This window comes from Volvox carteri, assembly GCF_000143455.1.
Source record: "Volvox carteri f. nagariensis unplaced genomic scaffold VOLCAscaffold_15, whole genome shotgun sequence".
In the NCBI taxonomy this organism is placed as follows: Eukaryota; Viridiplantae; Chlorophyta; class Chlorophyceae; order Chlamydomonadales; family Volvocaceae; genus Volvox; species Volvox carteri.
In genome coordinates, this window is record NW_003307558.1 from 1,565,916 (window position 1) to 1,589,002 (window position 23,087).

The 23,087-nt window shown below is 59.4% G+C and overlaps 3 protein-coding genes across 3 annotated transcripts in view; 1 reads left to right on the top strand and 2 right to left on the bottom strand.

The window, feature by feature from the left end:
• Window positions 1-45: 45 nt before the first annotated feature.
• VOLCADRAFT_104437 (uncharacterized protein) lies at window positions 46-6,412 on the bottom strand (the record flags this gene model as incomplete). Its single annotated transcript, XM_002949732.1, has 10 exons — window positions 6,160-6,412; window positions 5,820-5,953; window positions 5,124-5,488; window positions 4,386-4,584; window positions 3,129-3,326; window positions 2,344-2,797; window positions 1,774-2,204; window positions 1,307-1,383; window positions 885-1,124; window positions 46-67 (listed from the first exon to the last, which is right to left on the bottom strand). The coding sequence occupies exons 1-10, from the start codon at window positions 6,263-6,265 to the stop codon at window positions 46-48; spliced, it is 2,226 nt and encodes a 741-aa protein (XP_002949778.1). The 5' UTR covers window positions 6,266-6,412.
• Window positions 6,413-9,826: 3,414 nt separating this feature from the next.
• On the bottom strand, window positions 9,827-14,292 carry VOLCADRAFT_120800 (uncharacterized protein; the record flags this gene model as incomplete). Its single annotated transcript, XM_002949733.1, has 5 exons — window positions 13,747-14,292; window positions 12,888-13,129; window positions 11,663-11,769; window positions 10,626-11,320; window positions 9,827-9,960 (listed from the first exon to the last, which is right to left on the bottom strand). Coding segments are annotated over exons 1-5 (1,695 nt in total), but the record flags the coding sequence as incomplete, so codon positions are not given.
• Window positions 14,293-21,083: 6,791 nt separating this feature from the next.
• VOLCADRAFT_104439 (uncharacterized protein) overlaps window positions 21,084-23,087 on the top strand; it is a gene marked incomplete at both ends in the record, with an annotated part of 7,430 nt that continues 5,426 nt past the window's right edge. The window contains 5 exons of the mRNA XM_002949625.1: window positions 21,084-21,315; window positions 21,692-21,731; window positions 22,266-22,303; window positions 22,371-22,533; window positions 23,028-23,085. Coding sequence (XP_002949671.1) covers window positions 21,084-21,315; window positions 21,692-21,731; window positions 22,266-22,303; window positions 22,371-22,533; window positions 23,028-23,085 — 531 coding nt within the window. The remainder of the gene's footprint in view (window positions 21,316-21,691; window positions 21,732-22,265; window positions 22,304-22,370; window positions 22,534-23,027; window positions 23,086-23,087) is intronic.

The following is a 23,087-nucleotide window of genomic DNA, read 5'->3' on the forward strand; positions in this document are numbered from 1 at the left end:
AGGCATTAGGAAAAAGAAGATGATTGCATCTCCAGCTAGGACCGCTCACACCATTCGGATCTCAGCTCTGCATGCAGGGAACGGTAGGGCTGCAAATGCCGATTCCCATCGCGTTGATGCTCCTCTACACACCCGTGTGCCCGCATGGCTGCACTAACGCAGAGACTCATCCTATGCCGGTCCTCCTGCTGCATCCCCCTTAGGATGCTCTACACGTTACTACAGCACGGCGAAAGAGTGTCATACTTTGACAATTCATGACAATGCAGCCGCGCACGAGGATATCGGGGGGGGAGGAAGAGGTGACGAAGGGTGCATACAATTAACCGCAATCGCCACACGCGCCCCAACTTTTACTGTACAAGGCGAGGCAAGCAGCCGAAGTACAAATGGGGCCTGTCAACTGTCAGCTCTGAAGCCTTGGTTTGCAATAATGCAGGGGCTTACCGGCGCAGCGCGCGCGGCAAGACTGTCTTCGTGCATTACCGGCTGTTAATGCATCAAGGTTCTGCACCGGTCTTCCTTGTGGGACTGCGGTACACTAACATAATCGGATTTGTTAACGAAGTCGAATGAAGCCATTGTAAAATACATGTTCGACGTGGGTTGCCGTGGCGCTGCTTCTCCAATCACTACGGTCGTCCATATATGGGCCCATAGGGCCCTCTGTCGAGCCCTAATAACTTTCTTTCCCCCATGCTCCTGCCGCTGCAAATGCCGCCATCGCTCAGCTAGTATCGCTGTCAGTGCCGCCATTGCTGCTGTCGCTACTGCTGCTACTGCTACTGCTGCTACTGCTACTGCTGCTCCCACTGCTGATCGTCTGGTTCGCGGCACCCCAATCCTCGTCCTCGCCGCCGTCCTCTCCACCGCTCATGTCTGACCCCGGCCCGGGATCAGATGAGCCGTCATGGTCTGAGGGGCTGCCATCGCGACCGGAGGAGCTGTCGGAATCCGAATCTGATCCGGGCTGGGATTCTTCAGCGCTCTCGTCTAAGTCTGGATCATCAAACGCATCCAGTGGATCTTCATCCTCATCCTCGAGATCCAGGTCATCGTCATCTGCCATGCCGCTGCCGCTGGTGACGGACGCGTCCTCCTCATCCGCGTCAGAATCCAAATCACTGCAGGTGCCATTGACACCAAGGCGAACAGAAACGTATGCCCAGTCCGGAGGACTAGGAGCACTTGAGCAGGAGATGCATGGTTGTGTAATGGGCCCTCCTAGCCGTTTGGCGACCGAGAACCCCGCCCTTGATCCCTGGCAGGTAAGTCCAGGGACGGGACACCAGATCTAACAACATACCTGTGCACAAGTACCTCCCACAAGGACAAGTGGTCGCTGTCAGGTGCACCGTACACTTGCCGCACAAGATCCCGTGCCTGTTTCAAAGTTATAGTACGTCAGTCATGGAGGGTCAGGGCGGGGAGAACGGGGTTAGGGCGTAGGACGGCAGCAGTACCCGTGTGTAATTCTTACACAGCGAACAGTACAAAGGCAATATGCACAGCGCAGACGAGGATAAAGTCTGGTGGTGACGCGCATTCCCGCGCATATGGAATGGCGATGACTTCGGAGGCAGCAAAAACGACCCTTCCGCCAGAAAGTAGCCGAAACCTTAGTTGAGATTTCTAAACTTCTCAACTAAACCTAATTAGTTTCTAAGGAAGTTTAGTTGAGATAAAATTTCCATCTAAGGAAATTAACAACCCTACTTGTAAGCCCTGTGTCATCACCCGCCCACCACCACCAGCAAGACAACCGGCACCCACCTTCTTGCGAACCTCCTTGTGAAAGCCCTCGCGAATGATGAGCCGCGGTGCAGCTACCTCGCAGTCCAGCACCCGCACAAGTTGCCGCCTGTTTGCAAACGCAGCAGACACCTCCGCCCACTGCACTGCCGCCAGCTCAGCCACCCGATGGGGACTGCTAAGACCGCCACCCGAAATGCCGCGGCTCCCGCCAGCTGCCCCCGTCGCTTGTGCTGCCGCCAGAGCCTGAGGATGCAGCGGCGGGACGCTGTCCTGCACAACGTAGGTCGCCGTGACGGCACGGGTACCGGCTGCGGCGGTGCTGCTGCCGGCCTGCGTGTGGTCGCCGGCGGCGGCGGCGGCGGCGCCGCGGCGGCCACGGCCCCGGTTGCTAGCTGGGAAAGCTGCGGCCGCCGCAGCTGCTGTGATCTCCACCGCAGCGGCCGCGGCGGCTGCACGGGTGAGCACCAATCAGGAGGAAAGGCGGTCATGAGCGAATAAGGAGATGAGAGCTATCTTTTCAGACGCATGCCTCACTGGGGTGCGACCTTCTCCCCCCCCAATCGCCCTGCCCGCTCAACCAAGTCGCACCTCGCGGGGACCGCAGCATTAGCTCCCTGCACCGATCCGGCTGCCGCTGCTGCTGCTGTTGGCCAGGCTCCTGCTGTTGGCCAGGCTCCTGCTGTTGGCCAGGCTCCTGCTGTTGGCCAGGCTCCTGCTGTTGGCCAGGCTGCTGCTGTTGGCCAGGCTCCAGCTGTTGGCCAGGCTCCTGCTTTAGGCCAGGCTCCTGCTTTAGGCCAGGCTCCTGCTTTAGGCCAGGCTCCTGCTTTAGGCCAGGCTCCTGCTTTAGGCCAGGCTCCTGCTTTAGGCCAGGCTCCTGCTTTAGGCCAGGCGGCTGCTGTTGGCCAGGCTCCAGCTGTTGGCCAGGCTGCTGCTGTTGGCCAGGCTGCTGTGGCCATGGCAGGGGCCACACCGCACCTGAAAGGCACGCCTCTGAGTAACTCTTGGCGGCACGCAGCCTCGCCTCCGTGTTCTGGTTTCCAACCTGCAAGGTTTCCGGCCCCACAGGAGAAACAGCAGCCCCAGGGAGCTCTGTCAGCAGCCCTCCGCGGAAGGCGGAGCCAATTAGCGGGGGTTCTCGCGTCCATCGATAACAAACAACGCCCCGCCCATCCCGCACGTCCTCGTATCCGCCAACCCTTCTTGGCCCTGCATCTAATGTTCGAAACGACGCCTGCAATGCGCTACCATGCCGAACCATACAGCGGACAGGACCCCTCAAATGGCCCCTGTGCGCATCTCCGCATCCCTACCGCCTTCACATCTCCTCCCCCCTGCCCCTTCCTCCTCCTCTTCCCATCATCGGGCTGCCCTACCTTTCCGTTTCCCCACAGCCGGCACTGTGCCATGGCCAGGCAGCCGTCCACCACCAACGCGGTATTGCACCAGCGTATCTCGCAGTCCGTAAGGCGGGCCAGCGCCGCCGGACCGACCTCCACACCCACACTGTTGTTCTGGACGGCGCAGCGCACCATCCGCAGCTGACCCGCGTTCATTTCGACGCCCGCCAGGGACTGGCGCACGAGCGGGGGAAAAAAAGGCGCTGTTAGGAAAAGGGAAAACCTAAAAAGGGCCACTAAGGCGAACTGACGGATGGGTGACGTGTTGGGATGGAAGGGTAAACTTCGAAAGAAGGCATTGCCTTAGTGGGGAACAGCAGTGGGCGGGAGCGACGCAGGGAGCAGGGAGAAGCATCCAACGAGGGAATAAATAACATTGGCTGGTTACACCCAGTCGTGCACAATCGTGTAGAATGAACTGGAATAGAAGAAAAGGGGGAAGGAGGAGAGCCTGGTGAGCTCGGTGATGGGAGGGCAGGGTGGCATGGCGGCGGCGCTGTTGGTGATGGCGCACGCACTCGTGGACTAATGCAAGCTTTTGGTGGAGGTCTCGGGAACGCCTCCACCCCCCCACCCCGTCAAAAACATACCTGTCCATCATGGCTTTGCTAAACCCAAGATTAGGCTATACACATGCATGCATATATGTATAAATGAATATAATATATGTATAAATATATATATGTATAAATATATATATATATGTATAAATATATATATGTATAAATACATATGTATATATATATTTATACATATATATGTATGTATGTACGTATGTACACGGGCAGGTTCCACTGGACGCTGGAGGTAGCAGAGGGTGCTGAACCCGAAAAAGTCACTGACTTCGCAAAAGTCGGCACTCACACACATGGGTGATGATGATGATGATGATGATGATGATGAGGGTGGTATCCCGAATGATAGCATCGGGGAAGGTGGTAGGAGGACTGCCAGCGGGCTATACATTTAAAAACAACCTAAAACAGAACTGCTGAAAAGTTGTTTAGCTTTTAGTGACTTTAGTACTTTTGGTTTGTTTTTAGATGCAATCGATTAAAATTCAATGCATCTAACTTCTTTTGTTTTACAAAAAACTAATAAAATACCATTGAAATTGAACCAGGGCAGTGAACCAGGGCAACACACACGGGTGTGAAGCTACACCGCACCCCCGTTACTGCACAGAGTCGTACACACACAGCACACCCACACGCATGCACGCGTCCGAGGTACCTGTGTGGTGCCGATGAGGATGCAGTCGTACAGTTCTAGCCGAGTCTGGCTGCCCTTGCTGTACGGCACTTGCAGCCCGGTGCGACCGCTGAAGGTGCAGTTATCGAACCTGGCCAGCGGTGCGTGCGGCCCGAAGCAGCAGATGCTGACCTCGTTGTGCGCCACCGAGGTGTGGAACTCAAACCCCACGAAGGAGCACCTGTGGCATGATGCGGAACAAGACGCGGGAGGGAGAGAACCGCCGAGCACAGAGAGCAGCACGCTGAGACATGCAGGATAGCAGGCGCGCAGAGGACACGTGTGCGCAGCGAAAATGTGCGTGCAGCGAAAACGCCCCGGAAAAGGTGATGGGGGGGAGCTGCACGTGATGGTGGTGCAAGTGATCACAGGTGGATGGATGCAGCCGCCTCCTTCAGCCACCCCATCACAACCACAGCTCCTCTCGTGTCCGTTTCCACTCAACCCGGTGCTGCCCAGCCTACTCAGTCGCCATCACACCAAAACCACAGCGTCAAATGCTGTCCCCAAACTTGCGCGGCTATGAGCTGGCTTTGTAATTGTCACATGCCACATCGCCTCACCGCCTAGTGCTCCCCCGTCTTGCCTTGCCTTGCCGTGTACGGATGTACACCACCGGCCTGCCCTCCTAGCAGCCACGCAACGTCCGATCTGCTGGAGGATTATTGCTCCCCCGAGGGGCTAACACTCCTCATCTTCCCCTCAACCTTTTCATCCTACCTGCTGTCCATCACGACCACCGGCGGTCTGAGCGACATCACTGTCACCGACGGCACCCGCGGCCGGCCACCAACACCGCCTCTATCGCCGCCACGGCCGGTTCCCCGTTGCCGCATCTGCTGGCGCTGCTGCTGCGTGCTGAATGCTTGGCCGGAAGCCTGCCCGGGCGCGGACCCAGGCCCGGGGCCTGCTTCTGGCGCTGCCGCTGTGGACTGGTTCACCAGAGCTGTTGATAGCCGGTCCCCTGTAGCAGGCCCGCCACTCTGCGGGTACTGCAGGTGAAGGGTGGGGTTGAGGGTGGCTCGCTTCTCGCACCAATGGTCCTCAGCCACAAGCCGAACTGGTTTGTCCACCAGAAGGGTTTCCTGCAAGAAGTAGTAGTAGTCGGAGGAGGAGGCGGCAAGTCATGCGCGGGGTTGGGATTACGGCCTGGGCTATCGAATATGGTTGGCGACCCACATCTGTGGACAGGTGGCGTTTTCCACCCAGGAAACCGACAGCTGATGCAACGCCGGGTGCAACTCCGATACCGCCATCCTTACCACCATAAATGTCCTCTCCCGCATCACCATCATCATCATCATTATCGTCGTCATCGTCATCATCATCATCATCATCGTCATCCCCGTACAACTCCAACCCAGGTTCTTTCGTTGCTGTCCTTAATTCCTCACCATACTGCTGATTCTACCCTACCTGGTACATCCCAGGAGGACAAATCAGGGTGTCGCCAGGGTTGCAAGCCTGAAGGGCCTCACTCAGGCTCTGACCCGGAGCCACGTGGCGGCGAAAGGGCGGCTCCTGCAGGATGTTGCGCCATCGCCGGCATACTGAGAGGGAGGGGGACAGCGGGCAAATGCAAGCGGCACATGGAGACGCAGTGGTCACTGCAAAGGAGATTGGCTTTACGGGAAATGGGGTTTCTTTCAAAGGCCACCTTAAGAATTATACAGGGTCGTGGCATTACACGCTCGCGCAGACTTCAGCACAACGCCCTATAGCGACAGCTTAAAGCGTTTGCGTGTTTGTGGTTTACCAAGGGCAGCGTGCTGTCTTGAGGGGAATTCCAGGTTCGCAAAAATGGCCACGATTGTTTCGGTCGGTAATGGGTCAAAGGCGCTCCGGCTTAAAGCGAGCCCCATTCCTCCAGCACCACCACCTCCAGGAAGCCCAGGCCAAGAACCACGTGCTTTTGCCTTCCTTTCTTACGCTTTCCAATTATGATGCCCTCGCACTCGCGTAGCTAGAGAAATGGCTTATAAGTAAAGCACCATGACATCTGCCATGCGAAATACGTATTGTATAAGGCCGCACCACAATTGGAAAGAAAGGACGGTAATAACATATTTGGAACCTGACCGAAACCCGGAACCTGCTTCACGACAGCCAGCCACCCATCGTGTGCTGATAGGTGCTGCAGCAACGCTTGCCGGTACTATGTAATGTGCATAACGAAGAAAGACTTTGTATAGACTTCACCAGTGTGTTGCACCGGGAATGGCGTAGGAAGCAGGGCTGCGTTGCATGTTGCCTAGAGCCCTCACCCAACAATATATACATGGACTATGGCGGTCACAGTACCTTCGCGCAATCATGCAGCGTATAACCATAGCCGTTTACTGGAACGTCGGTTTGCTGGCGCTCTTTGGCTCTTGTCCTTGTCCCCGAGCTGCAGTCTCTTTCCTATCCTTTACGTACGATCCTTGTTCACAACATGGAAAGAAGCCAGCAGCAAGTCTTGACTTGGCAGAGTGGGCCGTCAGTTAAGCATGACTGCTTTATTGTGTGTATGTGTTTGTGCGTGCATGTGTCTGTAATCCAATTTTATATCCTTGACATCCTTCACCAACTCTAAACGTATGCGGGTTCCCTTTTCCCCATCCACTCATTCGGTCATGGCACGGGTTGTGGGTCGTGTTGCCCTCAGGGGCCCGTGGGCATCAAGAACATATCAATAACTCGAGGAAGGCAAGCAGGAGGCTGCGGAGTTGTTTTGTTTCGTCTGTATGCCTCGATTCAACACGTCTTGACGGTGTGAAGGCCCCTGCAACCGCCAGTGCACTGGTGTGTAAAGACTTCTTCATATGATGATTCGAGATTGGGTGGTGTTATCACCCAATAACCCCAATGGGGTCTACCATGTCCGCCCCGGGGGGAGTGTTTGTGGGTGTTCGGGTCCCAGGAGGACATTCAGCTGCGTGTCCGTGTGTTCGGATGTGAAGGACTTGGGTCCGCATGGGGTGTTGGAGCGCCAGTGGGCAACAATGGGTAGTATACGATGAGCGAGCTCTGGAGAACGGTTGATGACATTGGGCAACATTTCGCAACAAGTCGTGCTGCCTGCAGGGATCGACCACAGAGGTCGCTTCACAAGTACTGTAATAAAATGAAAGGACGAAAAGGGGACTTATGCGTTGCCCCTCGTGGGAGAGGGGGGCCAACTTCGTGCACGTACGTTGACGTATGCTGACACAACACATATCCACGTGCATACATGTCTGTTTCGTTTTTTTTCCTATTAGGCGCGCACGGCGCCTGTTTCGACGGCTCCCAGGGATCAAAAAAAGCAAAACGTCACTTGCATGGCCCCCAGCGATCAAGTTGCGTCGAATCCAGAGAAACATGGGCCGCAGACTTGTCTTTAAAACTTGCGGCGTGCCGCTAGGCGTGAGACAGAGGGCGGCGCGGGCGGCACCCAACGTGGATGCCATATCGGCGATATCAATACATATGTCATTACCAACCGGGAAAAAACCGTACGTCTGGAAATTATTACATCATATTTTATACCATACGTTCGTACCGTTGCAAGCCATGCCATCACCATGCGTTATTAGCCCTAAATAATGTTACAATACACCGAAAAGGCCATCATCACGGATCGCGGTCAACAAGTTGGATAATGTTAAGCCCTGCAGAAATCAGTTTTGAGGTCAAAGAATCGATACACACATACACCGCACGATTGTTGGCGAACAGACGGAGCCCCCCCCCCCCAACCACAAGGGCCGCCCAAGCCAGCCTGGCCAAACGAGCCGTTGGTTAGCGGGATAAATACATCCAAAAACACACCGCAACCAAAGTGGCAAGAGCTCGATTAAGGTGCCCTGGGGGAGTGAAAGCCTAAAACAAGGAGCGTCCCTGGTCCACCTGCACCTGCAGCAGCAGCAGCAGCAGCAGCAGCAGCGACGTCGCCATGTGTGATCCATGTGACAAAAAAAGGAGGTTGAGGGGGGACATGCTTTCAAGGAGTATCGAACCACAACCGCAACCGCAGCAAAATAGCGACCCCGGACAGCTCCCATGCCTCATGCAAGTCCCCATGTCCTCATGCATGTTACTTCATTCGCCTCACAGGGCCCTTTCTCTTTTCCTTAAAAAACCAGTCGCCGCTCCCCCGCTCCCATGCCTCGGTATGTGCCAAAGGCAATGGAGAATGGAGAGACCAATTTCACTGCCCGGGCCCCCATAGAGACATAGAGACAACCATTAAGAAGGAAAACATAAAGTAATAAAACCAGCGTTACATCTGCATCACATACTCTTACACACGACGACTTTAACTGGCCTGGCGCCTTTCGCTGCGACTGCGCCCGCGGCTGCAAAGGCCGGGACGCAGACAGACCAGACCAGACGCGACCGCCACCGTCATCGCCACCACAACAACGTGTACCATTGGAGGTAGTGCTACAGCAACGCCCAATCGCGCCCCTCCAACAATCACACCTACGCAGATTATGGAAAACAGGAGCAGCAACATGAGCGGCAGCGGCTACGGCAGATACACACCGCCTCAGGGCCCCAGAGCTAAGTCCCCTTCCGTCCACGCACCCACGCACGCATTCACAGCGCCACAACAGCTGTACAACGCCCCCATACACAAGGCACAACACGCAAGGCACAATCATACATACATACATACATACATACATACATACATACATACATACATACATACATACATACATACATACATACATGATTGCGTTCCCGACCAGGTGTGCCTTATCAGCTTGAGAAGAACAACGGGACCCGGGAAACGCCCGCGAAGAAAACCGTCCCCCATGAACATGAAGGCTCTTTCTTGAGCGTCATGCATATTCGTGGGATTGAAGTCCTGAAGTTAGGACAGAACAGGATGAGGCGCATACATACACGCACACAGCCATTGCGGCGCTGTTCTCACCACGTCAGGACCCCCCCTCGCGCTCTCACCTCCACAGCCCGCTTTCATCGCCTCCTCAACGGCCACGCCAGCACGGGCCCCCTTTGCCTCTCACACCGCCGGCACTCTCAGGCACCTCGGCAGCGACCACGGCAGCGACCACACCCTTTCCCCGGGTCGAAACACACACACACACATACACACACATGCGCATCCCCTTGACCATTCCCCTGTGCGTGTGTGCCTGTCTGTCTGTCTGCCCACCACACAGCCAGATCGTCTGTCCGTATGTTTATCCGTCCGACTACCTATCTGTCTATTCTTACTACCCATCTGCCACAAGCTGCGGGCTTCCCTTTCCTCCCCTCCCCCTCACGCCTCCCCCCCCCGCCCCCCCCCCACACACACCTACACCCGCTTTCGCAGCCACTCAAGCATCCGGCCCAGGAGCATCGGCGTCTCCGGGTCGTGATGCAGGTCGTGGTACGCCCCCTCCACCACGTGCATGGTCAAGTCGACGGGTTTCACCCGGGCCAAGAAGGCGTGCATGGAGGGCAAACTGCAGGACATGTCCACCGTCGCGTGCTGTACGTACAGCGGTACGGCAGTTAGACGGCGGGCGGTACGGCGTAGACGGGCACAGCCGGCCAGCAGGCTGGCAATCGTGGCCACCTGTCCGGGGGGTGTATGGTTACGAACAGACATTTACAGGTAGACAGACGGACAGACACACAGACAGACGAGAGACACACGCTCAGCTGCACGTTTGGGTATTTTTGGTGTTCCGGTGTGTGCGTGCGTGTCCGTGCGTGTGTGTGCGTGTGTGTGCGTGTGTGTGTGTGTTGGGGGGAAGCGGAAGGAAGTGGGCGAGGAGGTGATGGATAAGGAGCGGGGGGGGAGAAAACAATCCCAGATGCATCAACCGGTGCTGGATGTTGAGAGGGAATGATTTTGACGAGCGGGACGATGGCGGATAGGCACTACTTCTCCTCCTCCTCCTCCTCCTCCTCCTTCACTTCATGTTAAGAGCTGTCAGTGAGAGCTGCTGCTGCTGCTGCCCAGCGGACAGAGGACAGGCGGGACTTCATTGCTGGCTGCTACACCCGGTGCACTCACCCGGTATTAAACATCCTACATCATATCAAGAGCTGTAGCTCCTGCTGCTGCTGATATAATGGAGCTACATCCGCATTCACATTCACACCCGCGTCCCCCTGTTCTACTACGGTTTTGCATACACGGACCGATGACACACTTGCAGTCGTTGCGCTATCCTGTCAAGCTCCACCACGGCCCACCACCACGAACCCAAGAGCACTCCCGTACGGGTGCCGTACCTTGAAACGTCCCCTGTACCACAACGTGTCCTCCGCCATGGCAGCCACGGCCGCCGGGTCGCGTATACCCGACTCCACGGGGTTGCGCTTGAACATGGGCACAGCTGGTGCCAACCAGGACAGTGCCGTGACGTAAGCCACCTTCACCATGCGCAGTACGGGATGGTTGCCGTACAATGGATCCGTCAGGCAGGACGTCAACATGAGCCCCTCGAATAAGCTGCTGCCGGTAGCTGCTGCTGCTACTGCTATTGCTGTTGTTGTTGACGCTGTTGCTGCGTGTGTTGGACATGTTTCAGCCACGGCGAGGGTGGTGGCGAGGCCGCCCATCGAATAACCCAGGACGAAGGCCCGCAGCTTCCGCCTCCGCCGCCGCCGCTGCTGCTGCTGCTGCTGCCCAAATTGCCGTACATTTCCATCGTCCCCGTTGCCTTGGCGAGCGGGTGGTGCGGGTCCCGCCGGTGATGCTTCCCCTTCCCCTTCCGCTTCCCCTTCCGCTTCCACGCCCAAGTCCGTGTCCGCATCCTCCGCCTCCGCCACGAAGATCCGCGTGAAGTCCAGCAAGTCGTCGATGATGTGGCGGTACGAGCGAATGAGCGCGCGGCCCACGGGGTCATGGGGGCCGCTGCGGCCGTGGCCGTGCGCATCGTACGTGTAGACGGGCATGCCTAGAGACGCGCAGAGGTGCGCCAGGACTGTTTGGGTGGGCGCATGCGGGTAGGCGGGGGCGGGAGAGGGGGGAGGTTGCGTAGAGGAGCAGGTCGTGAGTTCAGGGAAGCATCGAACGCAGGCGAGAAGGCTTGTGAGGGGGAGCGCTTCACAGGGGGGTAATGTGCACGTACACACATGTACACATACACATACATACACACGCGCGCGCGCGGGCACTGAGTATACCGTTCCGTCCCTCCTCCCTCATCCCCTCATCCGAAGTCCTTTCCTGTGGTGCGCCCCGGCGGCCCCCCGCACCGCTCACCCCCCCCCTCCCGCCTCATACGATGTCTTCCTCGGGCCCCTTTCGAAACCCTCCTAAGTACCTTCCCCGTGCCGCTCGGAGTGGTCAGCCAGTCCGTGGTGGAAGACAAGACAGGCGTCTGTGCGCCGTAGAGAGGGCTGGTAGGTGGTGGTGAACAAATCATAGCCCCTGCGGCACGGCAGGTGGAGGAATGTGGGGGCAGGTGTCGCGACGGGCAACTGTGCTGCGGAGGGAATTTAGGGGCCCTGCGCCACGCGTGGGGCGTTCTGTTGCCGGAGCCCAAGTGGATTAGGAGACGGAAGGGACGACGAGGGAAGTGCTTTCGGAGAGCCTGCACTGCACATGGCCGTCGAGGTAGTCAGGCTCTTATTATGCAATTCGAGCTTTTCCAAAAGGGCAACGGAGAGGCGAGGGGGCGGTAGGGTGCCTGCCCAGCATTGAAGGCATTGTAGCTGAAATCCCTGTTATAAGAGTGTGTGTAACGCCGTGAGTTCGGAGTTCACCCAAATGGTGAGCACGATGCAAGGTAATCAGCATCCATGCCTGAGTGTTGCAAGTGCAGATTGCTGCAAAAGGAGAGGTTACGGAGCGGAAGGCATGGGGCCTGTTGCAAGGGTTTCGGTAAGTCGTGACGGTAAAATGCATGCCGGGAGCATGAAAGTCTGCAAAGTATTATGATAAGGTTTTCCGTAGAGGATAGCAATGGCTGCGGCAGGCCGGAGAGGCCATCGACAGCCGAGTCAGCAGCGTGGGCACAAGTTAGTTAGGATTCCGGCATCGCCAAGCGCCCGCTTGAGTAATAGGGAGAATGGGTTCGACTTTGCGGAACATGTTTTGCCGTAATTGTGGGAGCGTGGCTTACCTTCTACACCGGAAGGTTCCATGCGCGACGTTGACGGACCTCGAACCTGCACCGTGCACCTCAGCTCTTACGTCCACGACGCTTTTCTGGTCAGTTCCAGCAGCCATAATTTGACGATATCACTCTGGTGCAGGATCTGATTTGGACTTTTACACTTCAGTGCTGGTGCAAACAGCCTGCTGCCAGCAAGCGACCTTCAAGACTACGACGACACGCACATAAAACGTGAATAACTTATCCTCTGACAGCATATATTGCAATCAAAACCTTCAGGCTAGACCGCTGCAAAATAATGAACGCTCGCATCTGTAGTAACCATCCGTACAATCCGGGCGATGTCACTCTCTCGGACAACACCAGCCTTTCATCAGCGGCTTCCGAAAGGCAGCGTCGAGAAGATACTTATTCTTTCATAAAACCCCACATCAACTCATTTTGATCCAAGTTGTCAAACAGCGCCCGCAGGGCTCCTGGACCCAGCAACGGACCAACCCCCGCGCCCAAAAGCTGCCTGGACATCTGCCCCTTCACAGCAAGGCCCTCGAGCCGCTTATCCCCATCTTCCCATCCGGCATCCATCCTCTCTCGCGAGCCGCCCAACGCACAGACTAGCAGCCGCAGCGCTGGCCGAGTAGAGCCACGGATCAGCACCAGCTCCCTAAGCGCCTGTTCATGCAGCGGAACAAAAAGCAAAAAAAAGCGCGCAAAGCCGTACAAATTGGATCAGATTCTCAACGCAACGCCTCCCTTCCATGCCAAAGTGCCCGCACCGGATGAATAACGACCAGAACACATTTCGCATTCGCAATATCACGGCATTAGATGCTCAGTTGTATCGCGCGAAATAAAGAAGGAAAGTTATTCGCTGAAGCAAAAGCGGACCTTGCGGACGAGGCTGCTTGCAACTCTGCTGCTACTGCTGCCGCTTCTGTTGCTTCTGGTAACTTTTATTCCAGGCATGCGGGGTCTCTCAGCTCTTCGCCCGAATGACAAAAATCCAAATTGCGCAGAATTGCGTAGAGCCGCAACGGAGCTGTCCAACTTTTCTTTATTGTTTGAATTGTTTCCCCCACGCGCTATGTATACGTACATACATGTGCTACTTCCTGTGTATCAATCCCACCCTATTCATGCCCTTCCCTAATAACCTTAAACCTTTTCTTCAGGGATAGGTTCCTCAGCGGCCACTCCGAGCCAGCCCATCTCAGTCCAGTGGCATTATAATGGCCCACCACGCCCGATAGCCCTCGAACCACCGAACCCCTGCTGCTGTACTTACGCACCTGTCGCCGTACAGCAAAACCCACGTCGCCACCCGCTGCCGCCGTCCCCTTCAACGGTCGCCGGCCCTCCTCCTCCTCTTGCTGCTGCTGCTGCTGCTGCTTCTGTTTCTGTTCCTCGCAATTGGGAAACGGAAAGCACCTGCTGTGACCTACTTTGGTGGCCGGAGCCTCTCCCTCTCCCTCCCCCTCCTCAACAGCTGCAGCCGCGTCACTCAAGGCTCGACATAAGGCCCAGGGGCGAATTGCGTGGCCCAGGTTCACTGCCACGTGGACCAGCTGGACGGTAGCGGGCGCCGGTGGTGATGGTGGTGGTGGTGGTGGTGGTGGTGATGATGATGGTGATGGTGATGGTGGTGATGGTGGTGGCGGAGAGGAGGAGTGGGGGGAAGGACAAAAGGAGGGATCAGGACGTGGGCCGTGTCTAGCGAGGTTACTACTCAGACAAACAATCTCATAATGGAAATCAGCAATCAGTACAGAGCTCCTCAGCGTGCGCTTGGATTTCACCATGGGCCCCATTCGGTGCCCGTAGCGCAACTTATATGCCTGTGGGCAGCACCGCCGGGTGGGGGTGGTGGTGGTGGTGGAGGAGCGCGTTATCTCGAGGACATCATCACCCACCATTCACTGCCCCCCCACATGGGCCCGGTGGGGAAGAGGACGGCAGCTGCCCCCGGGGTGCCAAAAAGCGTGCGAGGCGGTGGCGGCGCCGCAGGAACCCCTTCCTCCCCCCGGCGCACCCACCAGCTTCACGACGAGGGACGGGTAGACCGGGTCGCCATCGCGGAGCAGCGCCACCGCCGCCGCCACCTCCGCCTCCGCCGCCGCCGCCGCATCGTCCTCCTGTGCCGCCGCCGCCGCCGCCGCCGCCACTGGCTGCCATGTCGGCACACACCCCGACACGCATTGGGCCCGCTGGATGCGAGAACGTACGGCAGCAGCGACGGCGGCGGCGATGCCGCGGACCTCCCCTGACGCCGACGCCATGATGGCGTCGCAGACCAGCTGTGTGCGTGGATGAGGGTGGAGCGGGATGCATCACACCACACCCACACCACACCACACCCACACCCACACCACACCACAGCGCGGTCGGGCGGTCGGGCGGGCGGCAATGGGAGTTTAGGGGTGTTACGGGTCTTACGGTTTGGTTTTAGGGTTTAGGGCTAGTTTTAAGACTGTAGGTCATTTTAGGGGTTTAGGGAAGATTTTAACGGTTTTAGGGGTTTGGGGTTTTACTTTAAGCACTTTAGGGTTTTAGGGATTTAGCAGGAAGAGCAGCACGATCACAGAAAACATCCGCTGGGTCTTAGTCCGGGCTCTAACTGAGTCCCCGGTCTTGAGGACGAGGACGCGAGGGGGCGTCAGCTGTTCCGCGTGCAGACCCTCCGTCGTAAGGCCCTCATCAAGGCGCCCGCAAGGACACACCCGCAATGGGCCCGGGCAGCCCCAACAAGCCTGAATACGGCGCAGAGTGCCAACAATCAGCAAAAACACACCCACACACGCAGAGCCCCAGTAACAGTCCTGAACCTCAACAAACAACCAATCAATCAACCAACCTACCGACCAACCAACCTGCCGCCCCCCCCACTTACCCGGCGCAGCGCCAGCAGCTGCGGCAGACTGAGGAATCCCAGTGGCGGCGGCGGCGGCGGCGGCGGCGCTTCTTCCGCTGCCGCCCCTGCCGTACCTGCCGCTACCGCCAGCAGCCTCGCCGCCACCTCACAGAGGTGCGCTTGCAGCGGGTGCCGGGGGTGGGCTGCGTGTCTGAGCGCCAGCGGGTGGTCCAGGGAGGTGACCAGGAGGCGGTTGGAGAGCCCGGACCCGGAGGCTTCCCCCCCCGGGGCGGGGGGGATGAGCAGGGCGGCCAACAGCGCGGCCAGCTGACACAGCGGCGGCATGAGACTGTGACGGCGGAGTGGTGGGGTGGGTGGGTGGCAGGCGTGTAAGTGCGTATGTATGTTGTTACAGGGTGGTTAACTTCGCCAGCGGCCCCCTTTCCCGGGGCAGTCCCTGCTCTCCCCTGCTAGAGGGGCACCCTAATCCGTCACCCCATCCGACTTCAGAATGTATTCGTTGGGTTCGGCAACTCACCACCAGCATTCAACCAAATCTAGCGGATCAACGGCGCATCAACTTAGTTCCTGGTCAGCTCGCAAGTTGATATTATCACGTCCTACACCGTCCATAAGATGGGGGGCCACCTCCCATTTCATCACTCCTCAATCACCCGAGGAGCTGGCAGGCGGATTTGAACCCGGGTCGACTGGATCGACTGGGAGCAGAAGTCAGGCCTTAACTTCTGCCAGCCGCCTGCGTATGTATGTCTGCGCGTGCGTATGTATGTATGTATGTATGTATGTATGAATGTGTGTCTCACTAGTGGGCAAACCCCTGGAAAGGCGAGCTGGGGGGCACATCTGCATGTTTGGATGGGTGTGGGTGTGGGGGTGTGAGGCGGCAGCGGCAGCGGTAGCAGTTATGATATGTACAGCACGCAAAGCTCGCACGGGCGCGTAAGGCCCAGGCAAGCCAGAGAAGCCGCGAAGCTAAGCGAGAGAGACAGAAAAGGTTAACAGTAGCAGTAGCAGTAGCAGTGCTGCCTGTTGGAGACGTACGGTGCCTCTTACGTCATGTATTTAGCTGAAGGGAATGTGAATGCCTGTACGGAGTCAGTGTAAGTTGTTCTGATGTACGTGAAACTGTACAGGTTACACGGAAGGCTTAATCATACTTTAGAGGCCGGAAATCCAGGTTCACGAGGGAGGTTACCACGATACGAGGCTACCCGCCAAAAAGCACCGACCCACCGACCCACCGACCCACCGACCCACCGGGCCGCCCGCGTTGCCGAGAGCAAGTACCAGACGGTGTGTACGGCGAGACAGACACGTGGGGCAGCGCTATGCGCTGCAGGGTCTGTGCTACCGCCGCCGCCGCCGCTGCCGCCACCGCTGTCGTGCGTTGCCAACACAGTGCGCAGCCAGGCGCGCAGGGAGGCCTGGCCCGCGCTGGGAGTGGCGGCGGCAGCTGCAGCGGTGATGGAACCATCGCTGTTGCCGCCGCCGCCGCCGCCGGCATCACCGCGTTTGCTGTCGTGGACGGACTGTTGCGCCGCCGTCACCTCAGCGGTTGCCGTTGGCAATCCTCTGAGCTCCAGCATTACCGCCACCAGCTCCGTCAGCTGCTCCGCCGTCAAGTCCATGGCCGGCAGGTCGAGTCGCAGTAACAGCAGATGCAACGGCAGCGGCGACGTAGCCTGACCCGGCTCCATCAGTTGGCTGCTACGCCGCCGTACCGCCGCCGCCGCCGCACCGCTTGTGAATGCTCCACCGGAGCCGTCCGTGGTCCCGCCAGTACGGACTAACGCCGGCTGCTGCTGCTGCTGCTGCTGATCCTGCGTCGTGTCAGGCCGTGAATGCGCGAACATGTGCTCCGGTGGCCGGGTTGGCGGTGCCGTCGGTGCGGCAGTAGCGGCCTGCGGGCCCCTCCCTGCGCCAGCCTGCACGGCGCTGCCCCGGCGCACGGACTTCTCAAAGCGGGGGGTGTCCAGAGCGTCGACAATGCCGGCGCCATCCCCGCCGGCGCCGCCAATGCCAGCTGAGGAACGATAACTTCCTCCTGGACCTACAAATCCTCCTATAGTCCTTGTGCCGTACATGCCGCTCCCGGCGGCGGTCCCGCTGGTCGCCCCGGACCTGACGCCCGACACGGCGGCGCCGGTGCCGGTGCCGGTGCCGGTGCCGGCAGCGGCAGCGGCGGAGGCAGCAGCTGAAAAGCAGGCAGCGGCGTGGTGCGGCGGCGCTCTGTCCGCTATATCTGGGGTGCCCGCGGTGACTCGGACCAACGCCGGCGCGTGACGCCCGCCGCCACCCCCGCTATCCCCGCCGCCGCCGCCGCCGCTGCCGCTGCTGCGGAAGCTATCCAGGCTGACCCGTGGGTCTGTGGCTGTGCTAGGTACCCGCTTGTTTGGCGGCACGGCTGTCGGTCCCGTCCCTGCTGCTTCCATTCCTTTCCTCGCGCCGTCGCCGCAACCCACAGCGCCTTGCGGGCTACAGCCAGTTTCGGAGCAATTAGAGGTGTCGCCGTACATTCTCTGCCGCGGCTCACTCGCGTGCTGCGGTCCCCAACCCTGAAGCGTGGTGCTCCCGGTCGTATATCTCGCAGCGCCACGAGCCGCCGCCGCCGCCGCCGCCGCCGCCCCCGCTACTGCCGCCGCCGCCGCTGTAGCTTCCTGCCCGGTGTCCGCTGGGTGCCGGAGCGAGCCCAGCTGAGGCGAAGTGGTAAACTCCCCGGGTGCTGGGGCCTTTGCCGCCGCCGCCTCACCTGCGACTGCCCCTGCTACTGCCCCCAACTTCTCCGAGTCACCCGTCCCGTGAACTCGAGGTAGGCTCGGAGATCCATCCAGATCATCCCGCGACATGCGGTTCCGTAGCGGCCGTACGGCGGCGGCAGCGGCGGCGGCGCCACTTGCGATCGGATGGAGGATGCACGGGGGGGACGGTGTCTCCGCCATGACGCCATCTGGGCAAAGGACGCTGCCACGTTTGCCGCCGTACATATACGACACTAGATCCTGTGAATAGGGTTGCGCTGGCGCTGCGCCGTGGTCGTGGCCGCGTTTATCGTACCTGCGCCCGCCGTCGCCGGCGTCGGCAAGAGAACTGCGAGAACTCCGCCAGGACCTGGCCGACAGAACGCCATCAGCGGCGCCGTGGTGGTGGTTGCAGTGCTGGTCATGCAGTTCGTGGCTGCGGGCTTGCCTCTGCTGTGACTGTGGCTGTGACTGTGGCTGTGACGGCGGCGGCGGCAGTTCAACTCCAGGGGCTGGTACCTGGAGAGACGACAACGGCAGCACCGGAAGGCCGGACTGCTCGGGGGCCGAGACTGGCGGCGCTGACTGGGCAACTGACGTCCCGCGATGTGGGTACGGCGGCGGCACCTCCAACGGCGGCGGCGACCGGTAGTACGGCTCCTGCGGCTGCTGATATCGCCGTTGTGGTGATTGCGGCGGCAGCTGCGAAGGCGACGCCGGCGCTGCTGGCGCGCGCGGCCCATATGACTGCGCTAGCGGCGGCGGCGGCGGCGGCGGCGGCGGATGCGCGGCGACCTGGTTGGTAGTCTCGCGGCTCCGTCCCGCCGCCAGCACCCTGGCCAGCAGCAGCTCCGGACAGGATTCATCCACCGGAAGCATCACCCGCGCGCTGTCTGTCCGGATGTCCACTGCCACAGCTCCTGCCTCAGCTGCTACGTCGCCGCTGACGCCCGGAGACGTTTGATGTTGTCGTCTTCGGCGCTGTCGCTGCACTTGCGGACTTAGCTGTCCCACTGGGGCTTGACTGAGTGGCCCGCCTGGGTCGTCATCTTCCCGGAGGTGGGGCTCGTGGCAGATGAAGGGCGCGGCGCCGCCGTTCCCGTCGGGCAGCGGCGCAGCGCTAGGGCCACCTGGAGGAGGCGCATCGCGTACGACAGGTTTGTGATCCCGCCAATATCCCCCCGGCTGTGGTTGCTGACGGTCCTGTTGTCGGCGCTGAGGTTGCGTTTGTTGTTGCTGCTGCTGTGGCGGTGGCGGTTGCGGTCGCGTCGTCTGTTGCACGCTGCTTGTGGTCCGCGTGGAAACGTAATCCGCCAGGCCAAGCTGCCCCTGAAGCTCGTACGGCTGATGCAGCTGTCGGTGCAGATCACCCGGCGGCTCTCCCCCCGGCTGAGGAGATGGGTCCGGGTGTTGCTGCCGCTGCCAGAGCTCCGCAGCCGTCGCCGCCGCCGCAGCAGCAGTGGCAGCAGCAGCGGCAGCGGCAGCCGTCGCAGCCACAGGTACGGCATCTTCGTCCGCCGCCGCGGCTTCCAAAAGGCCGCTGACGTTGGCGGGGCCGCTGCCGTCTGGGGACCCGGTCCAGACGCCACCGCCGTCACCCGTGCACCGCTGACCAGGAATTCGGCTGTAGCTCCGGTCGCGGCTTCCGCCAGTGCTATTGCCGCTGCCGCTGCTGCTGCCACTCCTGATGCTGCTACTGCTTGGGCTGCTGCCACCGTACCTTCCTGACACTGTGGCGAAGGTACGACTGCCGTACATGGCCTGGTAGTCTGCCATCCCCAGCTCCTCGCCGCCGCTTCCGCCGTATCCAGCGACTGCGTACAAGTCAGACCCGCTGTACGAACCACTGACGTGCACTGCGCCGTACCCGTACCTGCTAACGACATCAGGCCGGCGTGTTGTACCTTCGCCGTTTTCAATGTTGTCGTACATGCTGACGGTAGCATGTGTGCGGCCGCCATCCGCCAGTACGCTTTCACGGTACGGCTGGAGATCGTACGCGACGTGTCCATGTCCGTGTGCTGTGCCCGGGGCGTCTGCGGAGTGGAGCGGAGCAGGCCACCCGTCGTACGGAGTGGTTGAATGGCGAGGCTGGCGAGGAGCCGCGGCGGCGGCGGCACCACCGAAGGAGGCGGCGGCGGACTCCAGGGAGCCCTGCTCGCCGCTGACGCTGACGGCTGGCGGTTGCAGCCGCTCTGGCGGTGGTGGTGGCGGCGGCGGCGGCGGTGGAGACGCGGCGCGCTGTTGCCGTTGCATGTGCGCGCCCGACTTCCCGCCGCCGTCGAAGCTGTAACTGTACGGACCAGTACCAAGGTCGTCATGGTCACCGACGACGCCGACGCGGGCGGCTGTATGTTGCGAGCTGTAGTCGAGGAAAGCTGCGGTAGTGCTTCCACGCAGCGCATGCACGCTGCTGAAGCTGGCACGGGTGAGGAGCTCGACGTCCGGGCCTCGGGGTTCCGCGGCGGCCGTTAGGGGGTACGTCCTGAGGCCAGGATAATCTCCGGGTGCGGTGCAGTAATGCTGGAGGTGCTCCATGCGACGAGATGAGGGCCTGGGAGCCCAAGGCTTTGCGTGTAGGATTTGGCGTTAGCGGATTCGGAGTCGGTCTGAATAATGAAGTAAAAGCAGTGGCAAGCTTGCTAGCCCTGGAATTTGATATAGGGCATTTCAGTAATGAATATGGAGTACCTTACAGTCCACTTTGAGCAGATGCAAAGAAAGCGAGGACGACCCGTGGTTCAGTGCACGCATGCTGGGGATGATATACAAAGTGTTTGCTCTATTATGCACGTGAGTAGTAATCAAAATTACGCGATGGATCTGGCTTGTCGCCTATGGTAGGGACTAGGAGGCTAGGGTGCTGGACCTCGTCGGAATCCAAAGACGTTGGAAATTTCAGTTCTTGGTTGTCGACATTGTCAACCTAATTGGCAACTTCATTATTTCCAGTATATATGTTCAGAAATTAATTTAACATCTTGTCAAGAAAGTGCGCTGTTAAATTGACTTGGCGACGATGGGCGAGGGTGGCAAGCGGAAGTCTTTGCAAGAGGAGGCGCCTGCGGCTCCTTCATATCGCTTATTAACGTCAGACGAATTAGGCCTGCTAAAGGGTGCGTCGGCTTTGTCCAGGGAGTCGCGCCGACGGTTTGATTCAGCATCGTTACTTGTGTACCGCATCGATGTTACGCAGTCACCGATGTTCCGTCTGGAATCAAATGGGAGGAGACAGCAGCAAAGCAGCGCTGGTAAGTCAAAGCATATTCTGTAGCGACGGCGGCGCCGAACAACCGAAATTGTGGCGTTTCCCAGCAAAATAAGACTCTTTCTAGGACAACTTCCACACCCATAACTGCTTAATATTTCTGAGAATTATGCGGCGTTGTCGTTCGTGTCTGGGGCTTCCCGGTCCACCGCTGTCAAAGTGCCCCATGGACCAGACCTAAAGTTCACCTCTGTCGGCCTGCGCCAACCGCGTGCAACTAGGATCCCAGCGCCTGGTGGTTTCCATGGAATTAGCAACTAGTTGGATCTCTATCACATGAGTGTGTACGACGTGTGTGCACAAGTCGCGGCTCCCCCCCTGCCCCTCTGCTCCCCCCCGCTGCCCCACTATCCCGACAGGGGCCAGCCCGATAAGCAGCATGGCATCACCCGCCTGCAGGTGCACTGCCCCGACTGGAATCCAGGTGAGATCCAAAACTGGAATCTGGATCTGGTACCAAACCCAGGGCGCAATTGACAAAGCGGAAGGGCCCCCCCAGACAGGCCTACCTAGGGACTTACGAAGCAACACGCGCGTGTATGATGCACCGGGGGACATTGGGGGGGGCCCTGCCGCCTGGGGATTGGGGTGGGAGCTCGGGGGGGTGGGAGGTAACGGAGGGGGGGGGTGATGACAGGTTCATGCTCACCTTGGGGGTCTGCGGGCTGGGTAGATGGGTGGGTAGATCGGTGGTTGTGTCTAATCGTTAAAGTCCGCTCCCAGTCCCACCTCACCACCACCACCACCACCATTATCATCTTCCTCCTCCCAAAGGCAACCACGTGCCCCTTCTGCTGCTTTTTCCGTACCTTCCGTACCATCACTCTCGCTTAGCCCCGCCCTCCCCTGCGGGCTCTTCGTCCTCCCCCCTCCCTAAACCCCGTCACCCCCCTCTCCCCCCCTCCCCCCAAATGCCCCGTCCCTGCCCCGCAGATCTCATTACGGTGGCGGCTGCGCGCTGCGGCGGCCGGGTGACCCTCCACTGCCCCGCCACCACCTCCACCTCCACCACCTCCGCCACCACCTCGTCAGGTGCAGCCCGGGGCCCGGTGGAAGCAGTCGGCGCGGTGGAGGTGGGCTCCTTCCGCGCCGCCCCGCCCGCCACAACCTCCGGGCGTTCCGACACGTCCGTACACGAGCTCAGAGGTCTGAGGCTCATCACCACCACCGCCGCCGCCGGCCCCGCGGGAGGAGGAGGAGGGTGAGTAGCAGTAGCAGTAGCAGTGGCAGCAGCATGCGTTTGGGAAGACCCTTGCCCTCCGGGTCAGCAAGCGCTCCAGGGGCGGGCAGGTTGGGGGCGCGGGGATTTGTGTTTTCAGGCGTGTATGTATGTATGTACGTGTTTGGGGGGGGGAGAGAGAGAGCAAGAGGAGATGATTGGGGATATGGGTAGGGGTTGTGGGAAGCTGCGAGAGCCCACCCCGGGGGATGAGGTTGTTTCTGTGTGTGTGTATATATACGTGTGTGTGTGTGTGTGAGGGGGCGGGGAATGGGTCGGATCCTCCCTCTCTTTGCGCCCGCGGTGTGTGGTGCTGACAAGTCCACCAGTGCCGTACCGCCTGCTCTCCCCCCCACCGTCTGTCTGTCCGTCTGTCCACCCACCCAGCCCGCACCCTCCCTACCCCTCGCTGCGGCCGCTGCTTCGGACTGGTGCCCCCCCCCATTTCCCCTCTCTTTCTCTCCCCCCCCCTGCAGCTCGTCATCTTCCTCTTCCTCCCATGATGAGCTGCTGTTGCTGCTGCAGCGGCTCCGAGT